Source organism: Hirundo rustica, chromosome 21 (genome assembly GCF_015227805.2).
Source record: "Hirundo rustica isolate bHirRus1 chromosome 21, bHirRus1.pri.v3, whole genome shotgun sequence".
Taxonomy (NCBI): domain Eukaryota; kingdom Metazoa; phylum Chordata; class Aves; order Passeriformes; family Hirundinidae; genus Hirundo; species Hirundo rustica.
The window spans coordinates 663859-691467 of NC_053470.1; the positions used below are offsets into that span (position 1 = coordinate 663859).

Genomic DNA, 27609 nt, shown 5'->3' on the forward strand with positions numbered 1-27609 from the left:
GCCGGCCCCGCCCCGCGCGGTCCCGCCCCGCCAGGAGCCGTCACGTGGCCGTCACGGCGCGCGCGCTCCCGCCCCGCCCCTCGCCCCGCCGGTAGCCAATGGGCGCGCGCGGCGGGGTCGCGCGGGCCGGGCGGGGCGTGCGGCGGAAGCGGCGGAAGCGGCGGCGCGTGCGGGAGCGGCGGGGCCGGGCCGGGCCGGGCGGTGAGTGCGGGGAGCGGAGACCCGAGTGAAGGGAGCGGGGACCCGAGTGAAGGGAGCGGGGACCCGAGTGAAGGGAGCGGGGACCCGAGTGAAGGGAGCGGAGACCCGAGTGCGGGGAGCGGGGTTGCCCCGGCCTCGCCCTGTCCCGGAGCCCCGGCGGGAGAGGCCGAGCGGCAGCTCGGACCGGCCCGCACGGGGTGGCGGCCGCGGCCGGGCCCGGAGCGCTCCCCTGCCGTGGCCTGGGCGTGCGGAGGAGCCGCCCCGCTCTCCGTTGCCCTCCGGGCCGCTGCTCGGCCAGCAGCGGGGCCCACTGGGCAGGAGCGGCCTCCTCCGCGGCTCCGGCCCCGCCGAACCAGCCGGGGAGTTTTGTGGAGGGCCTGAACAACCTGGTGGAAGACGTCGGGATTTCGGGAAGACCGGTGGAGACGCTCGCAGGGCTCCGGGTTCGTTTGGATGGCGGGGAGGCTGCGTGGGAAAGTTTATTCCATATGGGAAGCGTCTGGGCCGCTCTTTTGAGTTCAGTGGTAGTTAAAATCTCTTCAGAAAGGACCTTAAAATGACATCAGAAAAGATGGAGAGTGTCCGGGGAAAGGTCTGGCGCACCAGGAGCAGCTGGGAAGGGAGCTCAGCCTGGAGAAAAGGAGGTTTGAGGGACCTGGATCTGCACAACTCCCTGACAGGAGGGGCAGCCGGGGCGGGGCGGGACCTTGTGCCATGTCATGTTTGCTCAAGGGGAGAAGAAATGGCCTCAAGACGTGCCAAGGTAGGTTCAGGTTAGAAATGAGTAACAATCGTTTCCCTGTCAGAGCGGTCAGGCCTTGGAATAGATTCCTCAGGGTGGAGGCACCATCTCTGAACGTGTGCAAGAGGCATTTGGAGATGTGTTTTAGGGGTTATTGTGGTGGTGGGTCTGGATGATCTGGAAGGTGTCTTTCTTTCCCCGATGATCCTGTGAAAGCGGCACGAGGTGAAATTGGCTGCATATAAAGAAATCACTCCAAGAGCGAGCGGTTTACCAAAGGGGTGGGGGGTGAAGGTGGCAGCAGCTTCCCCCTGAGGTGGGATGCACCTGGCTGTGCTCCCTCTCTCTCCCCCGAGGCTCACACGTGTGTCTGGGCTGTGTTGCATCCCTGGTGCCACAGCAGATGGTCCGTGGGCAGTGCAGAGAGCTTCGGGGACACTCGTGCTGGTGCCCACAGCTGCTGTGGGCTGCAGCTCTCCCACAGCCCTCGTATATGCACATGCATATATTTATTAAGTTCCTTGAGCATTTATATTGAGCTTCTTTAGTTTATGTTCTTCTTACTTTCTTATTTTCACCATATTTTGATGCTGTGTGCTGCTCCCAGTAACGTCCATCCAGGTCGTGCTGCATGGACATGTTTTTGTTCTTAAAGTGCCATGTGTTTGTTACACAAACATTAATCCTTGGGTAAGCTCATCGTTAGCCTACACCATCCCTGCATCCCCTGTAGCTACATTAATTAGCCGTTGTATTTTTCCGTATTTTCCTGCAGAAAGTTGCAGCAGAGCCATGAGATGGTTGGAAAGCATGGGGGTCACCTGGGGTAGGAGTTTGTCACTCCAACTTGTGTTCGTTCTTACTCCAGCCGTACTCCTCCCTGTGCTGGAAGCCAGGGGGTTGGGTTCTCTGGTTCTTCAAGGCTTATTTGAGGAATTTTGAGGATCTAATTAAAAAAGCCCTTGAGCTGAGTTGTTGAAAGCTGTGTGGGAGCTGGGGTGTGAGGTCAGGTTTCTGTGTTGAAGGTCATGTGTTTGGAGCTCATAGCAGGGATGAGGTTCAATCACCAAGTCATTGCAAAGATCAGGTGTTGCTACTGAGGTATTCTGTATACCTTCCAAAGATGGTGTGAGATTTCTCCCTTAATCCCCAACTTTTCTGCTGACATTATTCCAGTTCCAGCCTGTCCATCCCGTGCAGCTGCTCCACTCTCAGCCATCAGTTCCTCATGCTGGTGCTGGCTTTCCATGAGGCACTCTTGCCCATCAGTCCAAGCTTTTGCACTGGGATTTTCTGATGATCCTGACCGCTGGCTTTACTGGAGTTTTTTTTGTGTCTTCCCCTTTTTTTCCTCCTCTTTTTTTTTTCCTTCTTTCCCCTTTTTTTCTTCTGCAGTAGCTCTGTGTAGTTAGTCCTGCATCCCTTTGCCCATCAACATTCTTCTCCTAGCTTTTTAAAAAGACATTTCAAAAAACAGGAGCTGCTGAACATTGTTCTGAGGTGGCATTTGCTGGATACTGCTCTTCAGAAGTGCTGAGGGAGTCTGGAAGGACAGAAAGGGATGGGACTGAGCTGCCTGCAGCCACTTGCTCTGCACCCCCTGGAGAGCATGAGCAGCTCACCCCCTGGAAATCCCAGGGTTAGAATTCCTGGATGTGTGTGCAGAGGGAGGGTGGTTTTGCAGAGCCTTGTGAGCATCCTGAAAACGTTCCGTGGAATATTTAATAATTTGGCATGGTAGGCATGGCAGGGTTCGCTGTTGGGAAGCGCCGAGGGCTGTGTTAGGTTGCTGCTGGTGACGCACGTGTGTGTACACACATTCTGGTGAGGAGTTTTTTCCTTTGTTTTAGGTTACAACATTGAGTGAAAAGCAAAGCTCATACAAGCACTCGATCACATCCCCCTATTTTTGCTGCTGTGGCTGTATTTTTGTGAAAAGTCTGCAGGTTGGTGTCCCTGACTGGGGTTGCTGACTGCTGCATTCTCAGGTGCAAAGAGGAAGGGGCTCTTTGTGTCTCTTGGTTTTATAGAGCCCTGCTAGAATAATTAGCTGCCTGAAATTTATATATTTCTTTCAAATACAAGCTTCCAGAATCAAGGAAAGCGAGCAGTGTGCCTCTTACCATCAAGGATTACCAGGAATTAATCTTTCAGTGCAAAGGCCACTAATCTCAGGCATGCAAACAGGGTTTATTGAGCTGTGTGCCAGTGCTTAGAGCAGTGATGGATGAAATCCCTGACAAATTCAGATGCTCTGATTGTTAATTGCCTCCCCACCTGCTCATCCGCCTCTGTCCCCTACATCTGCCTGTGGGTGTCAGTCACAGGAGATGGATGGTGACACATGGAGCTGCTGGGTGCCAGCCCCTGGCCAGCTTGGGCTCTCAGCCTGGGCTGTCCTGCCTGCCCAGGGGCACTTCTGCTGTCACTAGGTCCCAGCTTTCCTGTTGTGCTGGGAGCTGAGTGAGGGAGCTCAGTCTGGGCGCTTGGATTTTCAAACACAAAGCCAAGCTGGGAGCGGTGGGAGAACTGTCTGAACTCCTCCGTTACGATGAGCATCTTGCCATGTTCCTCGTGCAGTTCGCAGGTAACGCGGGCGGGAGGGTTCTGGGATTCCCTGCAGGGCTCCTGCTGCCCTGCAGAATTATCTGGAGTTGACAGAAGTCCGTCAGATTTTTGTTGCCTTCATCAGTGTGCCTGGCCAGCTCCCGGCTCAAGAGTCATGATTGAGAAGTTCTATCAATGATAATTGGTAGTAGAGGAACGTGCATGAGCCCAGCAATAGTTTTTGAACCTGGGAATTGGTTTCCAAAAGGAAATTACTTGGATCAAAATGTAACTTCAAAGCTTCAGTATCCCTCTCCTCTCCCTTCCCTGCTTTTCTCTTGTGTTCTAATTGAATGCTGCAGATGTATTTTGGTGTCTTCTCAAGTTCATTTCTTGAGGGCTTAAAACCAGCGCTGTGTAATCAATGGCACAGTGTACACTGGAATCCAGTTTATTCCCAAAACCACAGGCACCCTGCTCCGACTGAGCACTGCTTATCCCCTATATTTGCCAATGTTGGCAAAAGGTAAATCCATATTTATAGTGAAGCCTGTGTCAGCCCATTTCTGGAGTTCCCCTGATGCTCAGTAACAGAAGTCTAATATGTGTTCAGAGGAGCCCAGGGGACCTCAAAATGTCACCTGAGGTGTTCAGAGGGACCTGGGGCACCCCAAAGCGTGACCCAGAGTAGTTGAGACGTTTCCAGGACATCCCAAAATACGACCATACAAGCACCAGCCTGCACAGGCTTTTTGAGTGTATCATTGAAAGGCTTTCAGGTGTGTGACAGCGTCAGAGTACCTGGTAATAGTCGTAATTTGAGTTTTGGGGCAGAGGTTTATGTTCCTGCTGTTTATTAACTGGGTTGGATGGCAGGAAAACTGTTCCAGTGCCTTGGGCAGAGTGAGGCTGCAGTTGGAGCTTGTGATTCCAGAGCAGTGCCAGGCTTGTGGCAGAGCTCGTGCCACCACTTAACTGTATGTTCCTGAGCCCAGCAGGGAACGTTTTGCCGAAATCCCGAGGTGGCAGCCCGGTGGGTGCTGTGTTGTTTGTACGGGGTCCCGGGCGTGCTGCACAGGAGCCGCACAATCCCATATTTTGGTTGTGATTTCCACTGTTACCAGCTCTTGGGAATGATCATGAAGCAGGCTTTTCAGTTCACCTCAGGAGCTCTTTGGGGTTTATTTTTCTCCTGGTCATTAAGGCAAATGGCCCAGCTCTTTTAGCAGGATTGGAAAACCAAGTCCTGTCCCGGGTCTGGCATGGGACCCAGTGAGGATGGATACTTCTCTTGATTTATGCCTGGAACATTGAGATCTTTCCTCTCTCCCCAGCCCCTTTCTGAAGCTGTGCTTTGGAAGCTGCAGCCGTATTTAGCCCCAGCACGAACCTGGATTGTTCCCAACCCAGTGGGATGGGGGGCTGTGCATTGTCAGTGCTGCTTAGGCCAGTGGGAAGCTGTGGACTCTTCCCGTCAGGCACAGCTCGGCACCTATTTCCAGAGGGGGAAACCACCCACCAGGACCTGCTGTGCTGTGGGAGAGGCCTTGCTCAGAGTCACCTTCTGCTCATTTTTCAGCATCCCTCCTTCTTTCCCTGATCTGTTTTTCTGCTGAGGAATCTTCTAGCCCAAGTTTTTATTTTTAAATGTTTAAATCACTGCATTATGGCAGTGCCTCATGTCTTAAAAATGTACTCCTGAAAACCCCTGGAGACAGGAACAGGGAGATGAAGGGCACACTGACACCTGTGCCACGTATGACTCTGAAAGTGCTGACACCAGTTCTGACGCTTGCTGGAAACCCAGATTTTCTCTTCCGCCCTTACCTTCTGTGTAGCATTTCCCAGAAAATGCTGAAATCTGATTTTGGCCATTCCAGGCTGGCACAGTACAGGAATACTGAGCAAACCCCTGTGGTTTGCTCCTGTGCTGGTGCCTTCCCTACTGAGCAGAGCAGCTTGGAATGGCCAAGGACACCTCGTTCTGGTTGGCACAAAGGACAGAGAGATGCTCGTTTGTGCCTCCTGGCTGTACTGGCTGAGCCTGTCAGCTTTTATCCTGCTCATAGCCCAGGAGAGAGGATTTTCTGCAGCTTCAGCTTTCTTCTGAGCCCATTCTCTGTACCCAGTGGGGTGTGGCTGGAGCTCTGGCTGCTCGCTGAGATGACAGGAGGCAGGCGGGTCTGAAAGTTGGCTGCTGTCCATGGCATTTATCCTGTGTAGGGCGGCAAATCTGACAACGAGGGCTGTCTCGCTCCAGAGTGTGTTGGGAATCTTCTCTCTGGCTTGTTCTAATTTCTGGAGCTAACTCTGTGCTGCAAGAGAGCAGCAAGCAAGGTCTCTTTCTAGTGGTTTCCATCACCCACTTTCCATGCTGCCCTTTGCTTTCCTGGGGCATTTGCTCTTTCTCCATCCTTGTGAACTGAGAGCAAAGCTTTCCTGAGGGATTCTGCTGTACCATGTTTGTTGTTAGGTTCTGGTGGATAGTAGCTGGTCCTGTTTTGGGGAGCCCTGAGTACAAGGCTCCTGCTCCGGGTCACATGGGTGCCTCCACCCAGAGCCTCCCAGCTGATGGCTGCTTTGTTTGTGGCTGTCAGCTGGCCCTGGGGACATGCTGGGGTATTTGAGCATCCCAGCTCAAACTGGGGCTGGAAATTTTTGGAGTGGCTGCCTGTGTTCCCCAGTGGGTTGGAAAGCAGTGTCCATTGGCATTCAGGTGCTGGTCAGTGCCAGGTATCTCCAGAGCGTTGTCTTCAGCCAGAGCAAGGTGTCTGTCCATCATGGTGACACCAGTGTCCGACTATCCCACTGCTTCTCTCCATCCTTCCCTATTCCTGAATGTGGGAAAACACTGGTTCAAGTTCAATTTTGCCTTTCCTGTCACATAGGTAATACCAATTAAAACTGCTCCTCTTCCTTTCTCCTGCTGTCTTCCCTGTGCACAACCTCTCTATTTTTAACCTACTGCATTCAGATGTGTTTTCCTGAGCCCTCATGACCTCCATGATATTTTGACTTTGGAATATTTAAGCCACAGCATTGTAGGCATCCTGCATGGCCAGGCGTGACTATTGTTGTTGCCAGCTGAATAGTCCTTGGTTTTTTGGCTGCTTCTTGCGTTCTCACCTTTCAGTGGCTCAGAGAGGAGCCCTCCAGTCTCCCTGTACCCACTTGGCTATTTACAGCCAGACCCAGCAGCCATGTTTATTAAGTTCTTGGAAGTGGAATCCTCTGGAACAGAAATCACAGTGCTGCAAAGCGTCCTGAGGGCTTGATACAAATGTCTTGGCCCATCAGTGCTCTGGGGTGGGATAATTGTCATTGTTGCTGCTCTCGTAGTTCTGCTGATTCCCCATGGAACACAGAGCACCTTTCTATCACTTTATATGGGTCCACAAAAAAGATTTGGTTATTTTTGTTGGTTTGTTTTTGTTGTTTTTTTTTCTTCCTGTATTGGCTGTTCAGAGTGAATTTGCTGAGACAAAGATAAATCAAACTTGATATTTCAATGCTTCTTTGGTCTTGCTTCCCTGCAAATGCTGAGTGTGACAGAAGGTGGAGTGAGGAACTCAGTGGTCAGGGGACTGGACCCATCTCTTCAGCCTGGAGAAAGAGGCTCATGGGAGACCCTCTTGTTCTCCACAGCTCCCTGACAGGAGGGTGCAGCTGGGGGTGGGTCTGGAGCTCCTCTTTTTGGGATGTGTATCCCAGAGCCCCTTCCATGGCCATGACCAGGAGCAGCTGTGTGGCAGACTCATTGAACAAAAATTGTAACAGCATCTTCTGGTTTCTCAGTTGTGCCCTGTTTCTTGGTAGTAAATCACTCCAGGTGAATTCTCAACCAGTGAAACTTCAGTAACTCTTAACAATGTATTGCTGCACTGAAGAAATAGGGAAAAATCCTGTCTTTGAGTTTCCAGGCATGAAATGCTGCTCAGTCCAGGGAAGATGCGCCCCTGGCTTACACTGTCAGGTGATTTGATTTATGTGGGTGGTGGAACTGATGGTGGTGAATAATATTTTGTTGTGAAACATTCAGATGAGGCAGAGCTGGGGCCAAGAGTCAGGATTCCTTCAGGGCCTGGAGTGCTGCTTGTGCCCCGAACTGGGCATTTCTCTCACTACAGTGATCCAGAAGCATCGCAAACCAGTTTAAGTCAAATCTCTTAGCGTGGTTTTCTCTTTCAGGTTTAAACCACCTGTCCTTTGACCCTGGCAGCACTGAGTCCCTGGGGCTGGGCAGCGCTGCTGGCCTGCAGGTGTCAAGCAGCCCGGCTGAGGATGGCAGTGATCCGGGAAAGAGGAAGAGGAGCAGCATTTCCCCAGGTGAGCTGATAGCAGCTGCACTGCCGGCAGGACACAAGGGATCTGTGTGGAGTGGCCTGGATCCAGGGGTGAGGGTGGGCAGGGGGAGCTGTGCCCTGCTGCTGCTGCAGCTCCACCACTGTGCCTGGAGCCAGGCTTGGACTGTGGGGTCTCCACAAGGAGTACACAGTGACACAACAGTGGGAAATGGCTTCCTACTGCCAGAGGGCAGGGATGGATGGGATATTGGGAGGGTGGTGAGGCCCTGGCACAGAGTGCCCAGAGAAGCTGGGGCTGCTCCATCCCTGGAAATGTCCAAGCCCAGGTTGGATGGGGCTTGGAGAACCCTGGGATAGTGAAAGGTGTCCTTGCCCATTGCAGGGGGTAGAATGGGATGGTTTTTCATGTCCCTTCCGAGCCAAGCTGTTCTCTGATTCTCTATACTTGTCCCAGTAGATTTATTTTCCAATTGAACAGAATCTCAAGATTAAAATCATGACCATAATTAAAAGCAGGATAAGGCAGCTCAGGCTGAATGGCTGGAGGCATTCACATTTAAGCTAATGTCATAAAAAAACAAAGCGATAAATGAACAGTGTGATATTGTAATGTCAAATCAAGGAGTCTTGCAAGGAAAACTTCCTAGATGCCAGCTGCAGGATTTCTCCTGGAGGATTGGGAAAAAAGGGAACACAGAATAATGTCTTTGCAGATTACATTGTGGCTGAAAACTGCAATCCCGCCAGTGTGACTGGGGAAATGTGGCACCTGCTTGTGCCATGGAGGTGGGATGTTACAGCATGGACAGAGCCGTCCGTGGGAATGAGTCAGGAGCTTCCCTAGGGAGGTTCCAGGTGCAGAGGGCAAGGATGAGGCTGCACCTGATGTGCACAGCTGTAGAGAGGGTGAAATGCAGCTGGGTAGAGAGAAGGTCCAGCTGTTTTCCCTGGAGAGTTAAAAATCCTTGAAGGAGAATCAGGGACTTTACAGCACAGTTTAATTATGGTTTTGAGGAGCTGACAGAGCACTTCCAATGGCAGTAGGAGGATCCTGCTGGAACAGCTCCCTTCAGTTCAGTGCAGTCTGACAGTTTATACCTGCTGGATGTGTTCTTTGTTCCTAAATCTCTTGTGAGGAATCAGCATTCCATTATCTTTAATCAGTGTTCCTTCAAGGCCCCTTAGAGCTGTTAATTACAGTGGGTGAGCCATAACTGAGGTGCTTTAAGGTGTTTTCCAGCTGCTCCAGAGGCACAGCACTGATTGTTTTTTCTCTGGTTCTCCCCTGAGAGTGGATTTAGCTCTGTTCTTGGGTGCTGACACTGCAGAGCCTCCCTGGGCAGAGCTGAGATCTGCTCTAAGTCCTTAATCACTTCTGTGTTCCTCTCAACAGATGGTGGCAGAAATCTGAGCCTGGACTCCATTCCGATGGGATTGCCAATGTCCGACCCGAGTGCCTGGGCCACTGCCATGAACAACCTGGGCATGGCTCCCATGGGCATGACAGGACAGCCCCTCCTGCCTGGTGAGCTGAACCTTTGGGAATACAGCTCACAGCTCTTTGGGAATAGCCTGTTGTGCTGGGGTTGGATAAATGCCCACCACGTACACACTGAGCTGTGTTTGAAGTGCATTCATGCTGCAAGTGATTTATTTAGAGGAGATGAGAATACATGTTTTTTAATGCAAATAATAGTTATTGTGGGGTACCCCTAGATATCCTGCAGTGGAGGAGGAGGGTACCACACAGAGGTCAAGAAACCAGTGATATCCAGGAACATGTTACTCTAAACTGAGCTGGAGTGTCTGGTAAGGAAGGATGGGAGGAAGATGAAGAGGAAAGCATCAGGGTAGCGAAATGGATATGGCAGAAATGAATGGAGGATTCTGCTCCAGAAATTACCACCTTGTAGAGTGAAATACATGTGCATGGCTGAGTCATCTTGTACTGGATCAAAGAGCTCCTGCAGGTGCAGAGCTGAGTTTGCCTGATCTCCCAGCAGTGCAGGATGCTGGACATCAAAGTCCTGAAAGGAACTGACTGTTGCAGTGCTTTGCTGCATCAAGATGGATGCTCTCCCTGCTGTAAGGCCTGCCTGCTCACCTGGGGAGTGAATGTCTGTGTTGGCAGACAACACAACCTTCTCTGTGATTGCGACACACAAAGCAATCACACAGAGACGAGAGATTTGCAGGGCAGAGATGTTCCTCCGAGAGAGCCTAAGGCTGAGCCAAGGCCGAGAGCCCCTCTGCCTGTTTATTTCTTACTTTTTATCCATTTGTGGGTCTGGCTGTGGATTGGCTCCTGGAGTTATTACCTCCCAGCCAAATGGCCAGACCAACTGTCAGTTACAATTGTTTTCAGGTTAGAAATATGCAAACAGAGGACAGGGAATGAAAACCAATGGATTTGTTTATGTTACATGTGTGAGAAAAGGCAGAAACTACTCCTAGTATTGTACAGAAGCTAAAAAGTCTGACTCCATCTTATAAACAATCAAAAGGCTTTAAAAAAGTCAGAAAAACCAGAGTGACGCTTCTCCAGTTTGAACAGCCCCAGCTCTCTCAGCAATAATAAAGTTCTCTCCTGTCCCCAAGGCCTTGTTTCACATTTGCCTTTGCTGTGGAGATGGTCTTTCTGTGTCATTCTCCTGCTGAAATTCTTCCATGAAGGAAAAACACAAGCCTATCCCATGGATAGCGATACAATTCCCGTGTACTCCTACACCCATGTTTCACAGCTGGAACGGGAAGGTTTCTTGTCCCTTCCTCCAAAAAGGCTGGTTGGTGGCAGAGGATTGGCCTCAGAGCTGGGTTTTTGCTGTGACTGTGTTTCAAAATACCAAGGAACTTAGCTGCTGGAGTTGCTGCACTGTGTCTGCTTGGTGAGATGATGCCCTAAATCTCAGAACCATTTATGCTGGAAAAGACGTCCAGGATGATCGAGTCCAACCTGTGACTGATCTCCACCTTGTCACCATCCCAGAGCACTGAGTGCCACATCCAGTCATTCTTTATACACCTCCAGGGATGGGGACTCCACTCCCTCCAGTGCCTGACAACCTTTTCCATGTACAAATTCTTCCTGGTGCCCTTAAGCCTGTGTCACAACTGTCTGTGCTGCTGACCTACTTAATACAACCAAACTGGGTCGGGTTTTCCACTGTTCCCGTCTGTCACAGGTGTCTTTTTGTGGACAAACCTCTCTGGAAAGGGTTGGACACTAGATGGGAGCCAGTGTCTACAGAGGAGAGAAGGAAGTAATTTATTTTTAACACAGAAAAGTTCCTTGACTGTGGCAATGAGCAATGAAATAGTTTTAAAACATTATTTTAAGGGCACAGATTTAAAGTCGGATGTTGGCGTGTTCCTGATTTTCACTGGCATGCATGGGAGCATTCCCTGTTTGCTGTCAGAGCTCACAGTCACTGTATGACTCTACTCCCCCCCTTAACTCCCTTACTCTCTCCTCCATTTAGATTTTGATCCTGCTCTTGGAATGATGACTGGAATTCCTCCGATTAACCCCATGATGCCAGGTCTGGGGATTGTCCCACCTCCCATCCCTCCAGACATGCCAGCCGTGAAGGAGATCATCCACTGCAAGAGCTGCACGCTGTTCCCACCTAACCCACGTAACTGTCTGCTTGTGCTTTTCTCTATGGGATACCCCTGTGTTTGTGTTTATGGAAACCCCAGGTGTGTGTGAGAAAAGGGCCCTTCCTCAGGCTCACTGCTGGCAAGAGGGTGACAGAACAGCAGGAAAAGCCTGCTCTTGTCACAGGGTGCTTGTCATTTCCAGAAAAAGCCTTTTCAGCTGCTAGATTGATAAGGACTGGGGAAGAAGCCATTCCAGTTGCTGAGTGTTTGAAGTCTTCATGGTTTGATTCTTGTGTGAGGTGTAGCTCAAGCACACTGCATGTGCGGTTGCAGCACAGAGAATCCCCTGAGTGTGTTTTTTGTGTGTTTTTTATGTGTTATTTACATTAGGGCAGTTTTTTAAGCTGTGATTTTGTAGCACCTTCCATGATAAAGTTGGGAGCTCCTGGTGCTGCTTTGTGTTCTTTGGCAGCAGCTCCGTGAACCTCCTGCACTCAGGAGAGGGTTTGGAGGGCTGCAGGCTCCCAAGATGTTCTTTTTGGAAACGTGCTGATGAATGTGCTTATTTTTATCCAGCACCTCAACAGTGCTGTGGATCCACTCCGTAAACCTGAGTGTGGTGTAGCCAGGTGTGTGTTTGGAGGAAGCCAGGAAGGTGTGGACATCTCTCAGGAGAGAGGAGCAGGTGGAAGGAATGCGTGCTGGCAAGCCAAAACCTGACCTGCTCTGCTTTCTTCAGATCTTCCCCCTCCGGCCACGCGAGAGAGGCCCCCAGGGTGCAAGACAGTGTTTGTTGGAGGCCTACCAGAAAACGGGACAGAGCAGATCATCATGGAGGTGTTTGAGCAGTGTGGGGAGGTCATAGCCATCCGCAAGAGCAAGAAGAACTTCTGCCACATCCGCTTTGCTGAGGAGTTCATGGTGGACAAGGCACTTTACCTGTCTGGTGGGTGTGTTTGGCTCAGAGGGCAGCTTAAAATTCTGGGACAGAGCTGTGATGGTGCCGTTATAGACAGAACAACAGAATTTGGGGCAGATTTCTCTGATGCTGTGTCAGTTTGCCTTTTGCTGCTATTGCATTTCTGCTTAAATATATGAAAACAGCTCCTGAGAGGAAAGGCAGCGATGCTTTGTCACCTGAAAATGTATACACATCCTTGGGCTGAGGTATAGAGTCTATTCCCATCTTAAAACGGATAAGTAAGATGCTAACTCTGTAGATAGAATAGAGTTCTATTTATCTCTATAAAGAGAATAGCTAATTCTCTAGGTAGTACCTAAGAAAATTGACAGTTGCTCCTAATTTGCTGGCTGGTTGGCTTGCCTTAGTAGGATTTTTTTTTTTTCCCCCCCGTTAGCCATCGGGGCTGAATCTTCTGGGCTCCTTTCACCCCGGGAGCCCCAGGTAAGACCGCCCTCCCTTCCCGCCAGGCTACCGCATCCGGCTGGGCTCCAGCACGGACAAGAAGGACACGGGGCGGCTGCACGTGGACTTTGCGCAGGCGCGGGACGACCTGTACGAGTGGGAGTGCAAGCAGCGCATGCTGGCGCGCGAGGAGCGGCACCGGCGCCGCCTGGCCGAGGAGCGCTTCCGCCCGCCCTCGCCGCCCCCCGTCGTCCACTACTCCGACCACGAGTGCAGCGTGGTGGCCGAGAAGCTCAAAGGTGAGAGGGCGTCTCGGTTTGCGAGGACGGGCGTCTGCCAGGGAAAAGCGGGAGTTTCCGTTGGAATGGGGAATGTAAAACCCAACCCCCTCCCTCCGAATTATAATTTTGCAGTTAAGGGGGCTGTCAGGCAAAGATGTGGGAATAGGAATAACAGGGTTTTTTTTACTAGGAATGTTAAAAAGTACAAATGTAGTGGTACAAGAGAAAAAACGAGCAAACGAAAAAGAATCCTAGAAACACTGACAGAGTCAGAATATGACCTGACACGCTGTTGGTCAGGGTGTTGGGAGCAGTTGAAAATAAGTCCTGGAGTGATAGATGTGGTTCTGGTGGAGTATAGATGATCCTGTAGAAGGGTCCAGTGGTGGTGAGGGGGGTCCGGTCTTCCTCTGGGAATTCAGTGGAAAACAAGCTATCCTGGTGTTCTGAAGCTCAGATTATATCCAGGTCGGAATGCCTGGCTCCTCCCCTTGGGCGGAGCATCTCCCCATGGATGATGGAATTGTATCAGCCATGCAGTGAGCCTCGATGGCCCATGAACAGCAGATATCCCCTGCAGGGAGGATGGGTCCTGGAAGAGATAAAGAGCACTGCCCCACCTGGTTTAACAGCTGGTCCTTTAATAGAAGGCACCCACCCCCTCCCCTCAGGAGTTATGAGGAATGGGCTATACAAGAGATAAAGAAAACACCTCCCCAACCAGTTTCAACTGATGGCAAATAGAAAATGCACTTTTGGTTATTGCAACCCAAGACAGAGGGGCTGGGCAATCGGAGCTCTCTCTTCTCCAGGGGTCAGCACACAGCAGTTCTGCTGCCATCTTCCTTCTTTTTGTGAAACCGCCCTGCACTTGACTCATCCTCATAGAATCTCTGGATGGAGAGGACCTGAAGGCTCACCTGGCCTGACCTTCCTTGGCAAAAGCACGGTCTAGACCAGATGGCCCAACACGCTGCCGAGCCCAGTCTTGAAAGCCTCTGGTACTGGAGAGTCCAGCACTTTCACAATGTTGGCATTGTGAAAAGTTGTCCCCAGGAGTACCCATTCCCCCTCATCCTTTCCACATGACTCCCTTGTAAAAGAGGAGTTTTCATCTTCATAGCCTTCCCTGGACACAGTGATGAGTTCTCTCTTAAATCTTAGTTTTCCAAAGCTGAACAAACCCATTGAGTGCAGCAAACTTGTGCAAATCAAAACTGGTCAGTACAAGTTTCTTCCAGATAATTTTTTCTAAGATTGAAAGGACTAATGTAAGATCTTCTCAGAAGCCTGAGGTTCATGCGTGACCTGATGATTTTGGAGCTGGTGTCATTTCCTTTCACAAAAGGGTCCATCTCAATAGATGTGAAGTTTTCTAGTAAGTTTCTAGTCCTTGTTCCTCCTCTTGCTGCACCTCAGCAGGTGATTTCTCCATCAGCTTAGTGCTGGACTTGCCTTCCTTTCTACAGCCATGTGTTCAGGTCCTCCCTTGCTTCCAGGAGTTGTGATGAGTCACGTGAAGGAGCTGCTGACCTTTGAAGGAGCAGTTTTGCTTCAGGGAAGGGACCTGAAAGCTGCCCAGGCCACCCCAGATTTGTGGTGTGAAGTTGTCCTTTCTTGTTGCAGATGACACCAAGTTCTTGGAAGCCATCCAGACCTTGCTAACCTGGATAGAACGTGGGGAAGTGAACAGGAGAACTGCCAACAACTTCTACTCCATGATCCAGTCGGCCAACAGCCACATCCGCAGGCTCGTCAATGAGAAGGCAGCTCACGAGAAGGAGATGGAAGAAGCTAAAGAAAAGTTCAAACTGGCTCTCTCAGGGATCCTGGTGCAGTGTGAGTAGTGTCTCCACGCCGGATGTTGGTTGTCTGGTGTAGGGAAGATTCTTAATTTCCTTAATTTTCTGGAGAGGCCCCACTAAAAGGGCTCTGGGAAAAGAAGTGGCAGTCGCTTCTGTGCAGCTCCGGCTGATTTGGAATCGTGTGACGCTAACCTGGCAAAAATCCCTTGTGGTGCTTTTTACTGGAGTAAGAGTCCACATCTGGGGCGAGGAGGGAATGAATTCTGAATTTGTTTCCTCTTAATTATCATCTGTTATTAGTTCTGTCATCTTTTCAACCCCTCCTGTGCACAGAAAAGGTAAGTTCCTGGGAATCTGGTGCCTCAGCGAAGTGTGCAGGATTTGTTCACCAAAGGTAGGAGCAGCAGAGAGCTTCCAACACTGCGTTGTAGGACCCTGGGTCTTTCAAATCCCAGGACTTTAGAAAACCAGGAAATCAAGGAAGAGGCATGGACTGTATTAATTCCAGGATGTGATTTGTAGCAGTTCCTCAGACCATTCATTGCCTCTTACGCATCCTTGCTTTAGTAAATCTGAATATTTTTACTTCTTTACGAGTACCTTCTCCACAATTGTACTAATTCTCCTTGAGCCCCTTGCCTAGCTTTTGAACATTCTTAACTTTTGGTTTTGCATCGAATAATTTTAGCTGTTACTTGATTTTTTTAAATTATTCTTTTTCTTTGAATTCTGTTAATGGTAAAAACTGTGGGCACACGATCCAGAGGGACATACAGTGAGCACTGCAGAGTAAGTAGTAATAGAGACTAGTGTGTAACTCCACTCTCTAAAACCAAGACTGATATCTCAGCCACTCTTTGGTTACTCTAAGGAGCAGGGAGATGTGTTTATTTTGTGAGAATTATGGGTACTGCATCACTAGCATAGAAAAAATCAAGTGGATGTGCTTTGTGCTGTGGGTGAGCTCTCAGCCAAGGAGAAGCACTTTGTGTATTCCAAAACCTCTGAATTTTCTAGAGAAGCAGAAAGAATAAATCCCAGGACCAAGAAAAGCTGATGGCTGATGCCTTTGCTTTGATCCTGGTTCTGCTCCTGTAGCTCACACAGGCTGTGGCACTGTCCAAAGGCCACCTCATGGTTGTAGCTCATCACCCCATTTCAGAGGTGAGTCCTGCCCCTCTGAACTTACACTCCCAGGCAGCCTTACACAGTGGGTTTGGATATTTTTCACCTCTGCTGCCTTTTTTTCAGTTGTCCTGCCTTTTTCCCAGCTGAGAGCAGAGCCCATGCCCCAGTTGGTCGGTGCTCTGTGAGCATTTGGCACTGGCCTGGTGGAGCCCACAAAGCTCTTTGCAGACACCGAGCCCCTTCCCTGAGCGTAGCGTCAGCACAGTGCAGTGTTGTGAGAAAAGGGGAGCCAAACCACCTGCCTGATTGCACTTTTTTACTCCTTTACTCCTCTTGTTCGCCCTCTCTGGATGCTATTCGGGCCCGATTTGCTGCTGATTTGCCACTCCAGTCGAGCAGATAGTGGCCGTGTACCATTCTGCCTCCAAACAAAAGGCTTGGGACCATTTCACGAAAGCTCAGCGTAAGAACATCAGCGTGTGGTGCAAACAAGCAGAGGTTGGTAATCTTTTCTTGTGTTAGATCCTCCAGCACGGTCTCTTGCTTGTCAGGATGTTGATGTTCAGTTTGCACGATACTCGTGTGGATAACAACACCTTCCTTCACAGTGTGAGGTGGGAATCACTCAGGAGGCTCTTGTGGTACAGGTAATCAATTTTCTCTTGGTATTTGTGTCACCAGTAGCGATACATCGAGACCTGTCTGCTGATGGAAGTTGTGCACAATAATGGTCATAATAATGAGAACAAATGATGATTTTTCTGGTGGTTTTAATATTAAAGCAAGAAGGATTTCTAGAGAGATGTCAAAAAAGCTCCAGCAAACTCTTAAGTGTCATCAGAATTTTTTATCACATTTTTGTGATACTTCCACCTTGAGGTGGAAATAATTGCGGGTGAACAGCCTGGAAAACTTGAGGGAGGATGTTCTCATGTTTGTGTAGTTACCCCATGAAGTGACATGATGAAATGTGTGGTTTAACAATGGTGATCAGGAAGGAGCTGATGGAAGAAGGCTTGTCACTCCCACTACTCTTCCTGCAGGAGGAAAAATAGTTCTTATTCCATTAAGATTTGATAAAATCAGATAAGGGAGTCAGGCAGCATGTCAGAAATAAGAAGGCTTAGGTAAAGAAAGGGTGTCCATTGGAAGGTGATAGGTGGGGAGAGGTTTGTCCTGGGGGCTGTGATGATGTCCCTGCTGCCAGCTGCCACCTTGGGGTTGCAGAGCCTTGCACTTGGCCTTGCTGAATCTCATGAGGTTTGATCCCACTCTTCCACCCTGTCCTGGTCCCTTTGGCTGTTGTTCTTTACCCCTGATGTAAATCTTCTTGTGGTTCTGGATTTGTCTGGGATACTGACCTTACTACAGACTTGGAAAGCAAGTCTATCCCAGCAAAGCCGGGAGTTGTCTTTCACCTTGATGATTATTTAACATCAGAGTGAATCTCAGCAAAGCTGAGAGGCTGCTGATCCGTGATCACCACAGGCCAGGGATGTGCAGGCCTGGGATCCCTGTAGGCTGGAGGTGTCCATGCCTGTGACCCCCATGGATTGGGGTGTCCATGCCTGTGATCCCTGTGCACTGGGGTGTCCCTGCCTGTGATCCCTGTGCACTGGGGTGTCCATGCCTGTGATCCCTGTGCACTGGGGTGTCCATGTCTGTGATCCCCATGGATTGGGGTGTCCATGTCTGTGACCCCCATGGATTGGGGTGTCCATGTCTGTGACCCCCATGGATTGGGGTGTCCCTGCCTGTGATCCCTGTGCACTGGGGTGTCCATGCCTGTGATCCCCATGGATTGGGGTGTCCATGTCTGTGATCCCCATGGATTGGGGTGTCCATACCTGTGATCCCTGTGCACTGGGATGTCCAGGCCTGTGATCCCTGTGCACTGGGGTGTCCATGCCTGTGATCCCTGTGCACTGGGGTGTCCAGGCCTGTGATCCCCATGGATTGGGGTGTCCATGCCTGTGATCCCTGTGCATTGGGGTGTCCATACCTGTGATCCCTGTGCATTGGGGTATCCAGGCCTGTGATCCCTGTGCATTGGGGTGTCCATGCCTGTGATCCCTGTGCATTGGGGTGTCCATGCCTGTGATCCCTGTGCATTGGGGTGTCCAGGCCTGTGATCCCTGTGCACTGGGGTGTCCAGGCCTGTGACCCCCATGGATTGGGGTATCCAGGCCTGTGATCCCTGTGCACTTGTGTATCCATGCCTGTGATCCCTGTGCACTGGGGTGTCCAGGCCTGTGACCCCCATGGATTGGGGTGTCCAGGCCTGTGATCCCTGTGCACTGGGGTGTCCAGGCCTGTGATCCCTGTGCATTGGGGTGTCCAGGCCTGTGATCCCTGTGCACTGGGGTGTCCAGGCCTGTGACCCCCATGGATTGGGGTATCCAGGCCTGTGATCCCTGTGCACTGGGGTATCCATGCCTGTGATCCCTGTGCACTGGGGTGTCCAGGCCTGTGATCCCCATGGATTGGGGTGTCCCTGCCTGTGATCCCTGTGCACTGGGGTGTCCAGGCCTGTGATCCCTGTGCATTGGGGTGTCCAGGCCTGTGATCCCTGTGCACTGGGGTGTCCAGGCCTGTGATCCCTATGGATTGGGGTGTCCAGGCCTGTGATCCCTGTGCACTGGGGTGTCCAGGCCTGTGACCCCCATGGATTGGGGTGTCCATGTCTGTGATCCCCATGGATTGGGGTGTCCAGGCCTGTGACCCCCATGGATCGGGGTGTCCAGGCCTGTGACCCCCATGGATTGGGGTGTCCATGTCTGTGATCCCCATGGATTGGGGTGTCCAGGCCTGTGACCCCCATGGATTGGGGTGTCCAGGCCTGTGACCCCCATGGATTGGGGTGTCCATGTCTGTGACCCCCATGGATTGGGGTATCCAGGCCTGTGATCCCTGTGCACTGGGGTATCCATGCCTGTGATCCCTGTGCACTGGGGTGTCCATGCCTGTGATCCCTGTGCACTGGGGTGTCCAGGCCTGTGATCCCCATGGATTGGGGTGTCCCTGCCTGTGATCCCTGTGCACTGGGGTGTCCAGGCCTGTGATCCCTGTGCATTGGGGTGTCCAGGCCTGTGATCCCTGTGCACTGGGGTGTCCAGGTTGCCTTCCTGCAGAGCTGCAGCCTGGGAGGACTGGATGCCGGGCCAGGGCCCTGCTGGTAGCAGGGAGGTGGTTGATCCTCCACCATGCTGGAACACTTTAAATGCCCACGCTGTCCTGGAAAGCTCCCAGTTGTGATCTCCCCATGAGACTGTGGGACTTGTCAGATCCCACTGAGACAAACCTTCATAGCAGCTAAAAGAGGAGCCAAGGTTTCTTTTGCACCTGAGAAGCCAAGTGCAATCTGATTCAGATTCCCTCTGAACCCAGTGCTCCCGTTCTTCCTTGCCTTGTGATCGCTGGCTGTGGCTGGGGTGGGAGCTCTCTCTCCAGCTGGAGCTGTCTTTTGTTTCAAGGTAAGTTCTCCCTGTGGGAATAGGCTGTGAGACCACTGGTGAGGCCTCTTTCAGGAGCACTTCAGCTGCCAGGCTCAGTCTGCTGCTCTCCCCCAGCTTAGGGATTTTTCTTAAAGGAAGGTGGAAGCCACAAGATGCGGCTTCTTGATACAGATTTTGGCAGATACTTATGTATTTATAAAAATGCTGCTAGTATACGGCGCATTTTTAGGTGTAATTTAAAATGTCTCTTACCTCATTGTAGATATCAGATGCTGGTTAAGGGGTCTCTGAGCCTTTTGGGGTCGCTTTGAGGAGGTCCCTGTACATGCAGACATGCAGCTGTAGCTTGGTTCGCTTTGTCCCAGCTCAGGTTGGGACTTCAAGCTCCAGAGAAATAGGGCTGAGTCCAGTTCCTCATGGTTTGCACAGCCAGGCTGAGCTACCTCATCACAAGAGCAGAAGGGAGATGGAGGAGTCAGTAATCCCAGTAGCACTGACAGAGTGAATTGTGCTGGATATTGCCCTTGATCTAATCATCCGTGCCAGTTTTTAAATCATGTCCTGGAGTTTTGCAGACCTAGATTTCAGGAACTTTTCATCCAGACAACCTGTTCCTCGAAATCTGTATTGAAACCCCCTCTGTTTTCTGAACCCCAGGAGATCCGTAACATCCACAATGATGAACTGATGGGCATTCGGAGAGAGGAGGAGATGGAAATGTCTGATGAAGAAATAGAAGATCCGTCAGAGATGAAAGAAACGGAAGAGTCAGGTAAAATCCCTTTTTACAGTCATAGCGTGGTTTCCTTCTGGCAGTGGGCAGCCATTCCCCTTGTCCTGGCGCTCCATCCTTTGTCCAAAGTGCCTCTCCAGCTCTCCTGAGCCCCTTTAGGCACCGGCAGGGGCTCTCAGGTCTCCCTGGATCGTTCTCTTCTCCAGGCTGGACACCCCCAGCTCTCCCAGCCTGGCTGCAGAGCAGAGGGGCTCCAGCCCTGTGATATCCCAACCAGCAGGAGCCATTCCTTTGTGTGCTCAGGATTTGTGACTGGGAGCTGCTGAGGCCCTGTGCAGGGCCGGGGGAGCCCCCAGGTGTTTCCTTCTCTCTGTTGTTTGATTGCTGTGCTGTCCCCAGCGCTGGTGTCGCAGGTGGAGGCGCTGAAGGAAGAGAACGACAGCCTGCGCTGGCAGCTGGACGCCTATCGCAACGAGGTGGAGCTGCTCAAGCAGGAGCAGGGCAAGGCCTCCAGGGATGAGGACACCACCAAGGAGCAGCAGATGAAGCTCCTCCAGCAGGCTCTGCAGGGCATGCAGAAGGTGGGCCCGGAATTTTCCATAGCTGGGGCCGTGCTGCAGGGGAAAGAGGCTGGGATGGATGGCACAAACACGTGGGAAAACACTCTGGATTTTAGCAGGATCCAAACTGGCAGGGGGGAGCAACTTCATAGTGTCCAGTGTTGCTAAAAAAAACCCCAAAGCAAATATTGGTACCAGGGACTGTGTGTGAGCTGATAAGTCCCATGGAAGCAATCCTTCATTAATGGATTCCTTGTGTGCTCTTTACTGTGACTTCCAAAGTACCAAGTCTGTCCATAACCAGCTGGGTAAGGAAGTATGAAATCCCATACATTGGGGGTGGAATTACTGCCCCATGTTTACACAACTGTGCTTTTTTCTGTGCTAATAGGCAAAGGCATTTCTAAGATACACTGTGCATCCTTCTTGTTTTATACTTCATCTTGTAGTGGTTCTGGGTGTGATCTGTCTGGTCTTCATGGAAAAGCCCTTCGACATTTTACGGTCTTTGAACAACAGTTGGTGGAAGGCAGGTTAAGAGTTTACCTTTTCTCTTCCAGCATCTTTTGAAAGTCCAAGAGGAGTACAAAAAGAGAGAAGCTGAATTGGAAAAAGTGAAAGAAGACAAACTGAAAATAGAAACATTACTAGAAAACCTGAAGGAGCAGGTATGTGCCATGCAGGTCTTCTTGTGCAGTCCTTGGGTTTTGTGGTGAAGGACGTCTGTCCTTCTGCACTCCTGGTGAGAATGCCCAGCCCTGGTTTGGAACAGTTGTCCTTGGAAAGTGAGGAAAAATTACCTGTCAAATTGCAGGATGTCTGTTAGGAATGTACCTGCAGTTGCTTCACGTATCTGTGAGACAATCTCAGCAACTGTGTAAATAAAATAGGACTCTCACTCAACAGTGGACAGTGGTTTCACAGCTGGAATGGGGTTTTCTGCAGCCTGAGCTTTTAAAAGATAAGAAAAAAGGTCTCAGTTATCAGACACTGATATTTACAGCTGTGGTTTAGGAGCACGTTTTGATCTGCCCTCCATAAAACACTTCGACCTAGAAGTTTTTGTGTTTTAATATTTTTATTCTTGCTGGGTTTGTTCCAAACAGAAATCCATGCAGAATTCCAAATAGAAATTCATAATACTGCTTCTCAGGGTTTGATCCACTCTGATCTGATTGTGGATCAGGGCATGACTCCACACTTGCCTGGTCCTTTCCTCTGTAGCACAGACACAATTACACAAGAAGCATGAGGCAGCACTTCCCCCTTGGCCCACAGAGCCAGATACTGGGTTTATCTCATTTTGCATCTTTAGTTCCATTTTTTTGTGCTCAAGATAATAAATGCCTTTCTACTAACTGAAAACGGTTTTGTGTATTCCAGTAATCATCAGAGCAGTAGCTTCAGACCAAAAGTAACAGATTATCATCAGTAATCTTTCCTTTCTTTGCCCATATATAGCAGAGCATGGCAGATGAAGAGGACAAGGAGGGAGATGCAGCTGACTGCCAAGGGAATGTAAGTCCAGGTGCTGCTGCTCTGGGATGGTGGGAAGGGTCCCTGCCTGTGGCAGGGGGTAGAATGGGGTGGGCTTTAGGGTCCCTTCCAGCCCAACCAATGCCATGATTCTGTGACCTCCAGAAGGCTCTGGGTTTGCACTGTAGCTGCTGGGCTGGATCAGCTTCCACAGGGCAGAGTTGCTGTTTCTCCTCTGGAAGCAGACGTGGAAGCTCAGGCCATCCGGGCACAGCCTCGGCCCTGTGAGCTGAGAACTGCACTGGTGTGAGAATCTGAGCAAACCCAGGGGACCATTCAGTTCTATCTTCGTCACTGGCCTCCCTCCAGCACATCTCACTGGTTACTGGAAGCTGCTCCCAGTTATAGCTGTCCACAGCTCTCAGGCCACTGGAATTCCACAAAAACTAGGGAATAAAAGCAAGTTCTGCTTTTAGAGCAGCCACCATCTTTGCATTGTTGTGTTTGTGTCAGGGATAATTATGCCAAATTCTGTTTTAATTCAGTACCACAAACTCAAGTCGGGGACAATCTGATCCTAAGCCCTGTGCAGCCCCATGGCACTTGATTGATCTCATTTATGTCAGTTTGGGCATTTGCAAAATAAACCTCTGCATGGCAGAGTCATGGCAAGGGCACAGTCTGGTTTGTATTTTGTTGTTTAAAGCTCCCTTCTGGAGCAGACGTCATGTCAGGGAGCAGGGCTGGTTCAGGGTGCGTGGTAGCATCTGCTGGACTTTGTGATGTTTCCATCCCACTTGGTGGTTCACACCCAGCACCGTGGACACAGCTGTGCTTTGCTGGGAGCATTTTGGAACATTAACAGCAGATACAGCAGCGATGGATGCAGTGACTCGGAAAATCAGGAGAACACTCCTGCACGCTCTGTGGAGCCTGCCCAAGCCAGTGCCAGGTTGCCTGGAACATGCCCTGTGGATGTGTTTTGCAGGAGAGCAGCATGTCCAGAGTTTGTGCCTGCAGCCAAGAGAAGGAATGTCCAGTGGAGAAGACCTTGAGCACCAGCCCTGTGAAGTCTGAGCGAGAAGTTCTCTTAGTTGGTGAGTTCTGCTGGCTTGGTGGTGATGCCAGAGACCTGAACTGGGGCAAACCTGCTTGAAGGTGACCTTGAACTCCTCCTGCCCGCCTCTGGCTCCTTTGGTTATCCCAAGGGACGTGGGAGTCCTGGAATTGAGGAGGACCTCGAGCTTTCCTGGGGTCAGGGTATGACTTTGGAACAGCTGCCTGTCTGCAGGGCCACAGGGCTGGTGTTCCCAGCTGGCTTTTGTCTCGTGACAATGACCTTTGTGGTGTTCCTTTCCCCAGGGATAATTTCAACATTTCTCCACGTGCATCCGTTTGGAGCCAGCATTGAGTACATCTGCTCCTACCTGCAGCGCCTGGACAGCAAGGTGGGTGTGGGCCAGGTGGGTGTGGGCCAGGCAGGCACGGGGACAGGTTGGGCTGGACAGTGAGGCCTGGCCTCTACTCCCTGCTGGAAGATGATGAGGGATGGGGTGAATTTTTGGATGACAATGGTTTGTGTTGGGAGAGCCTCTCCAGTTCCACGCCCTGCCATGGGGAGGGACACCTGCCACTATACCAGGTGCCCAGAGCAGCTTTGGGGTCCCCACTAACCACATCCCCAAGTACTCCCGTGTCCTACTGGCTTTGTGCTCTTTTTCAAAGTAAATGGGAGTGATTTTGCAAAGGCTGCTGGATGTTAGGGAGGAATTACATCTCATTCTCCTCTACCCTGGTCTCCAGCAGTCTTCCTTAGAGAGCCCCAGGGACAGGAAGCCCCACAGTCATGGAAATCCTTTCTTGGGATTGGAACTTATCCAGCTGCTTGTGTTTATAACTGAATGTTTAACTTAACCTTTCCTAAGAAAACATGGCTCGCTGGCCTGGCTCACTCCAGCCTTATAAAGACAGAGTTAATAATTTTATCTCTTCATTCTAACTTGGAATTTGTCTGTGGGGCCACCAGCTGCCTTTATTTTGGTTTGGAGCTCCTATAAAACTGCCATCATAGCACTCAGCTGCCTTTTGGAACTTCCTGTTTGGTATCCACAGTGCAGAGAAGGGCTTCTGGAAGCTTCTGCTTGGGAGAATCCCTGTGCAGAGCCCAAGCTTTAACCTGTGCTATGGCACCGGTTTCCTCGTGTTCACTCACACTTAGGGCTATTCCGGTTGTCCTTTGTGATCCTTCTGAGCTCTTCTGTCTCCTCCTTGACTCTTGCAGGAGCTCAGATTAGTTTGATATGTTATTTTTAACCCTGAGCAGATCTTTGGGCCTGAGGTGAGGCAGGAGGCAGGGGAGTACTTGGAAGTACAACCTGGTTTACTGAAGCTGCCAACAGGAAAGGAAGGGGAATATCTTTCCCCCTGTTCCCTGTCCATCATTCTCACCAAGAAGGTCAGCAGAGAGCGCAAAAATTAAGATCCAGGGTGGTTTGGAGCCATGGAAAGAGCCCTTCAGAAGCTGCCTGTGGAGCCAAGCCCTGTGGCCTTGAGCTCACCTCACGTTCCTCCTCTGCAGTGGTGCAACCCCGTCTTGGCTCTGTTGGACACAGCTCCTGGTATCCCAGCATTATCCCCAGAAGTTCAGGGAAAGCCTGCATGCACTTCACCCATGTAACTTGGAGTTTGAATTATCAGCAGCCATCAGGGCTTCCATCTTCACTTTGAGTTTTCTTTGTGTTCCCCCAGATCTGCACGGCGGAGGTGGAAGTTCTCATGACACGACTGCAGAACACGTTCCGGCAGGAGCTGAGCGGGGTTGGGGCCAGCCTTGAGAAGAGGTGGAAGTTTTGTGGCTTTGATGGGTTGAAAATGACTTGAGCTTTGACTGAACTCTGGAAACAGTGGGATGTGGATGCTGAGAAAACCTGGGATGCTCCTCCCTCTGTTCCTGATGATTCCCTCACACCACAGCCTCGGGGTACGAAGTGTAAAAGTGAAACCAAGTCCAGAGCAGCCCTGAAAGAGCCTTCAACTTCTGCAGCTCCTTTGATCAGTTATTTGTTAATGGGCAAGTGCTGTTCAAGTGTATTTGAGGAAAAAAGCTCCTGCCTGACCCTTTGAAGCACAGCGTGTTGACTCTGTGTTCTGCCAATGTTGTATGTGCTTGTGTGCCCAAATTCCTCCTCCTCAACCTTCCTTCTGCTAGGAACAGCCACAGACTGTCCTGAAGCAAAAACAAAAGGGCATCTTCTGGTTTCTAGATCACCAAAAGGGGAAAAAAAAAAAGGCATTTTTTAGATATTTCTATGAGTAAAAACCAAGGTTTGTTTAAACAGAAGATTTAGATGGCTCAGGGGCCTCTGAGCCAAGGAATTTGTTCTTTTTTCTGCTGTTTCCTCTGTTAGAAGTTCAGCTGAGGTGGGGGCAAAGGGGATTCTGGCAGTGCCACTAGTGCTCTGGGTCAGACTGTACAGAATCTTTTACATGGGAAGGGTGTTTGATTTTCTGGGGGTGTGGATGGAGCAGAGCTACATCAGCCTGGCTTTTGGTGATTTTTACCACCCAGGTCCTCCACCTATTTTGCTTTGGAGGCCAAGCTCAAGCAGCACAGACTCCTCTGCCCCTGAAGTGTCCCAGCACTGTTCCTCACGTTCCTAGTGCATGCCAGGCTCTTGCCCAGCCGTGCAGAGGTGCAGGGTAGCACAGCTCAGCCCCTCCCAGCCTGCCCAGAGCCCTCTGCATCCTCGTGCCCCCAGCAGCCCCTCATTCCCAGCCTGGAATGAGCTCACCTGCAGAGCTCACAGTCACCCCGTGCACACATCCCGACGTGTTCCCAGCACGGCAGCTGGCACAGTTCCAGGCCCTCCTGCTTGTTCCCCATGCCCCAGGTGCCCTACACGTGGGCTCTTGATCCCACCTCATCTCTGCAGGAGAAGCCTTGACTCCTGTGTTCCTGTTCTCAGGCACATCCCCAGCCCCTGGTGTCATCCTGCCAGGTGCTTGTGCCATGGCCAAGGTGTGCCCAGGCGAGTACCAGGGGCGTTTCTGGTGTGTCCTGTGTACCTGGCACAGACACCTGGTGTTGTGTGAGCCCATTCCTCATCCAAAACCCCAAAATTCCACTGGTGACGCCAGGCTTGGAGCCAGGTACTGACCTCACCATTCCCTGCAGTGGGGAGGATAGAGGAGAGCACTCCCTGTGCTCCTGCTCCCTTTCCCACTCATCCCAAGGCCCTGAGGGCTCTCCACATCCTTTGGATTTCTTCTGCAGCTTCATCCTCATTCCTGCTCCCACTGGCAGAGCCTGGCACCAATTGTCCCCGGGCACTGGGGGAGCCAGGGTGGTCACAGAGGAGACGCCCCTGCTGTGCCAGGTGGGAATGTGGAACCTGTGCCACCTGTCCCTTGGGGTCAGCCAGGTGGAGAGAGGGCAGGGGGGTGTGTACTCAGTGAGAGCTCTCCTTGGGAAAATCAGGGAAGAACTTCAGGAATCGGGACAGTTCCAGAGCCATGAGAGCAGCTGTGTCTGGAGCACCCTGGAGTCAGGGAAGGTGTGGACTCACTGGGCACAGGGCTGGGCTCCCCAGTGTGGCAGCTCCCGCAGCACAAGGACTCGCTGGGTGCCAGCCTGTGGCTGCGGGGTGGGAGCTGGGATGGGGCTGGGGCACCACGGGCAGCCAGAGCCCCTTCCTGGGGGGCTGAGGGGGCTGGGGCTGCTGGCACCACCGGGCAGGTTGTTCCATGGGGCAGCAGGAGGGAGAGGAGCCAGGACCTGCGGAGCAGTGGCTGGTGCTGTGAAAGTGAGTCAGGGCTGGAGCACCCCGGGGTCCTGCTGCTTCCCCTCTCCCAGGGCCTTTCCAGAGGGGCTGAGCTTTCGCCCAGGAGAAATCCATCCTGCAGATGGGCTGCTGAGGTGACACCCAGGGATGGGTGACAGAGACCTTCCCCACGTGGGCTGTTGCTCTCCCTGCTCCCAGCACTGAACGCTTGCCACACTGGGAGCAGATTAAAACCCTTTTAAAAACGTTCTGAATAGTTGTGTCCCTGCAGATGAATGCTGTATTTTTAAGGAATAAACATTTTTTATGGGCAAATCTTGGCCCTGCTGCTTTCTTTGTCATTCCTGCCCAAACCGTTCCGTGATCATGGGCCAGGAGCCTGGCTGTGGCCCCCCAAAGGGCTCGTGGGTATGTGAATTGGCAAGGAAGTGCTGATTTCGGGTGCTGGTGGAGGTTTGGGAGGCTCTCCAAGGTCTGTAACCCTCTGGGAACAACCTGAGCTGTAGATCCACGCCATGAGGTGTGTGAGCTCCTCACCAGCAGAGCTCTGCAGGGATGCTGCAGGTGGAGAGCATCTGCGTGCCCAGTCTGCCCAGACCCTGCCGGACACTGTCACGGAGAATGTGCCCT

General features: G+C 51.3%; 1 protein-coding gene across 3 annotated transcripts; it reads left to right on the plus strand.

The window, feature by feature from the left end:
* Window positions 1-145: 145 nt before the first annotated feature.
* Window positions 146-27294, plus strand: ENOX2 (ecto-NOX disulfide-thiol exchanger 2). 3 transcript variants are annotated; one of them, XM_040083996.2, is made up of 15 exons: window positions 146-201; window positions 7679-7816; window positions 9188-9319; window positions 11274-11429; window positions 12134-12340; window positions 12826-13059; window positions 14668-14880; window positions 16366-16472; window positions 20087-20201; window positions 20562-20743; window positions 21283-21390; window positions 22184-22240; window positions 23187-23295; window positions 23561-23646; window positions 24947-27294. In XM_040083996.2, the coding sequence occupies exons 3-15, from the start codon at window positions 9223-9225 to the stop codon at window positions 25076-25078; spliced, it is 1803 nt and encodes a 600-aa protein (XP_039939930.1). In that variant the 5' UTR covers window positions 146-201; window positions 7679-7816; window positions 9188-9222; the 3' UTR covers window positions 25079-27294. The 3 variants fall into 3 exon arrangements, with proteins under 3 accessions (XP_039939930.1, XP_039939929.1, XP_039939928.1); XM_040083995.2 differs by lacking the exon at window positions 146-201 and adding an exon at window positions 513-644; XM_040083994.2 differs by lacking the exon at window positions 146-201 and adding an exon at window positions 3367-3530.
* Window positions 27295-27609: the final 315 nt, after the last annotated feature.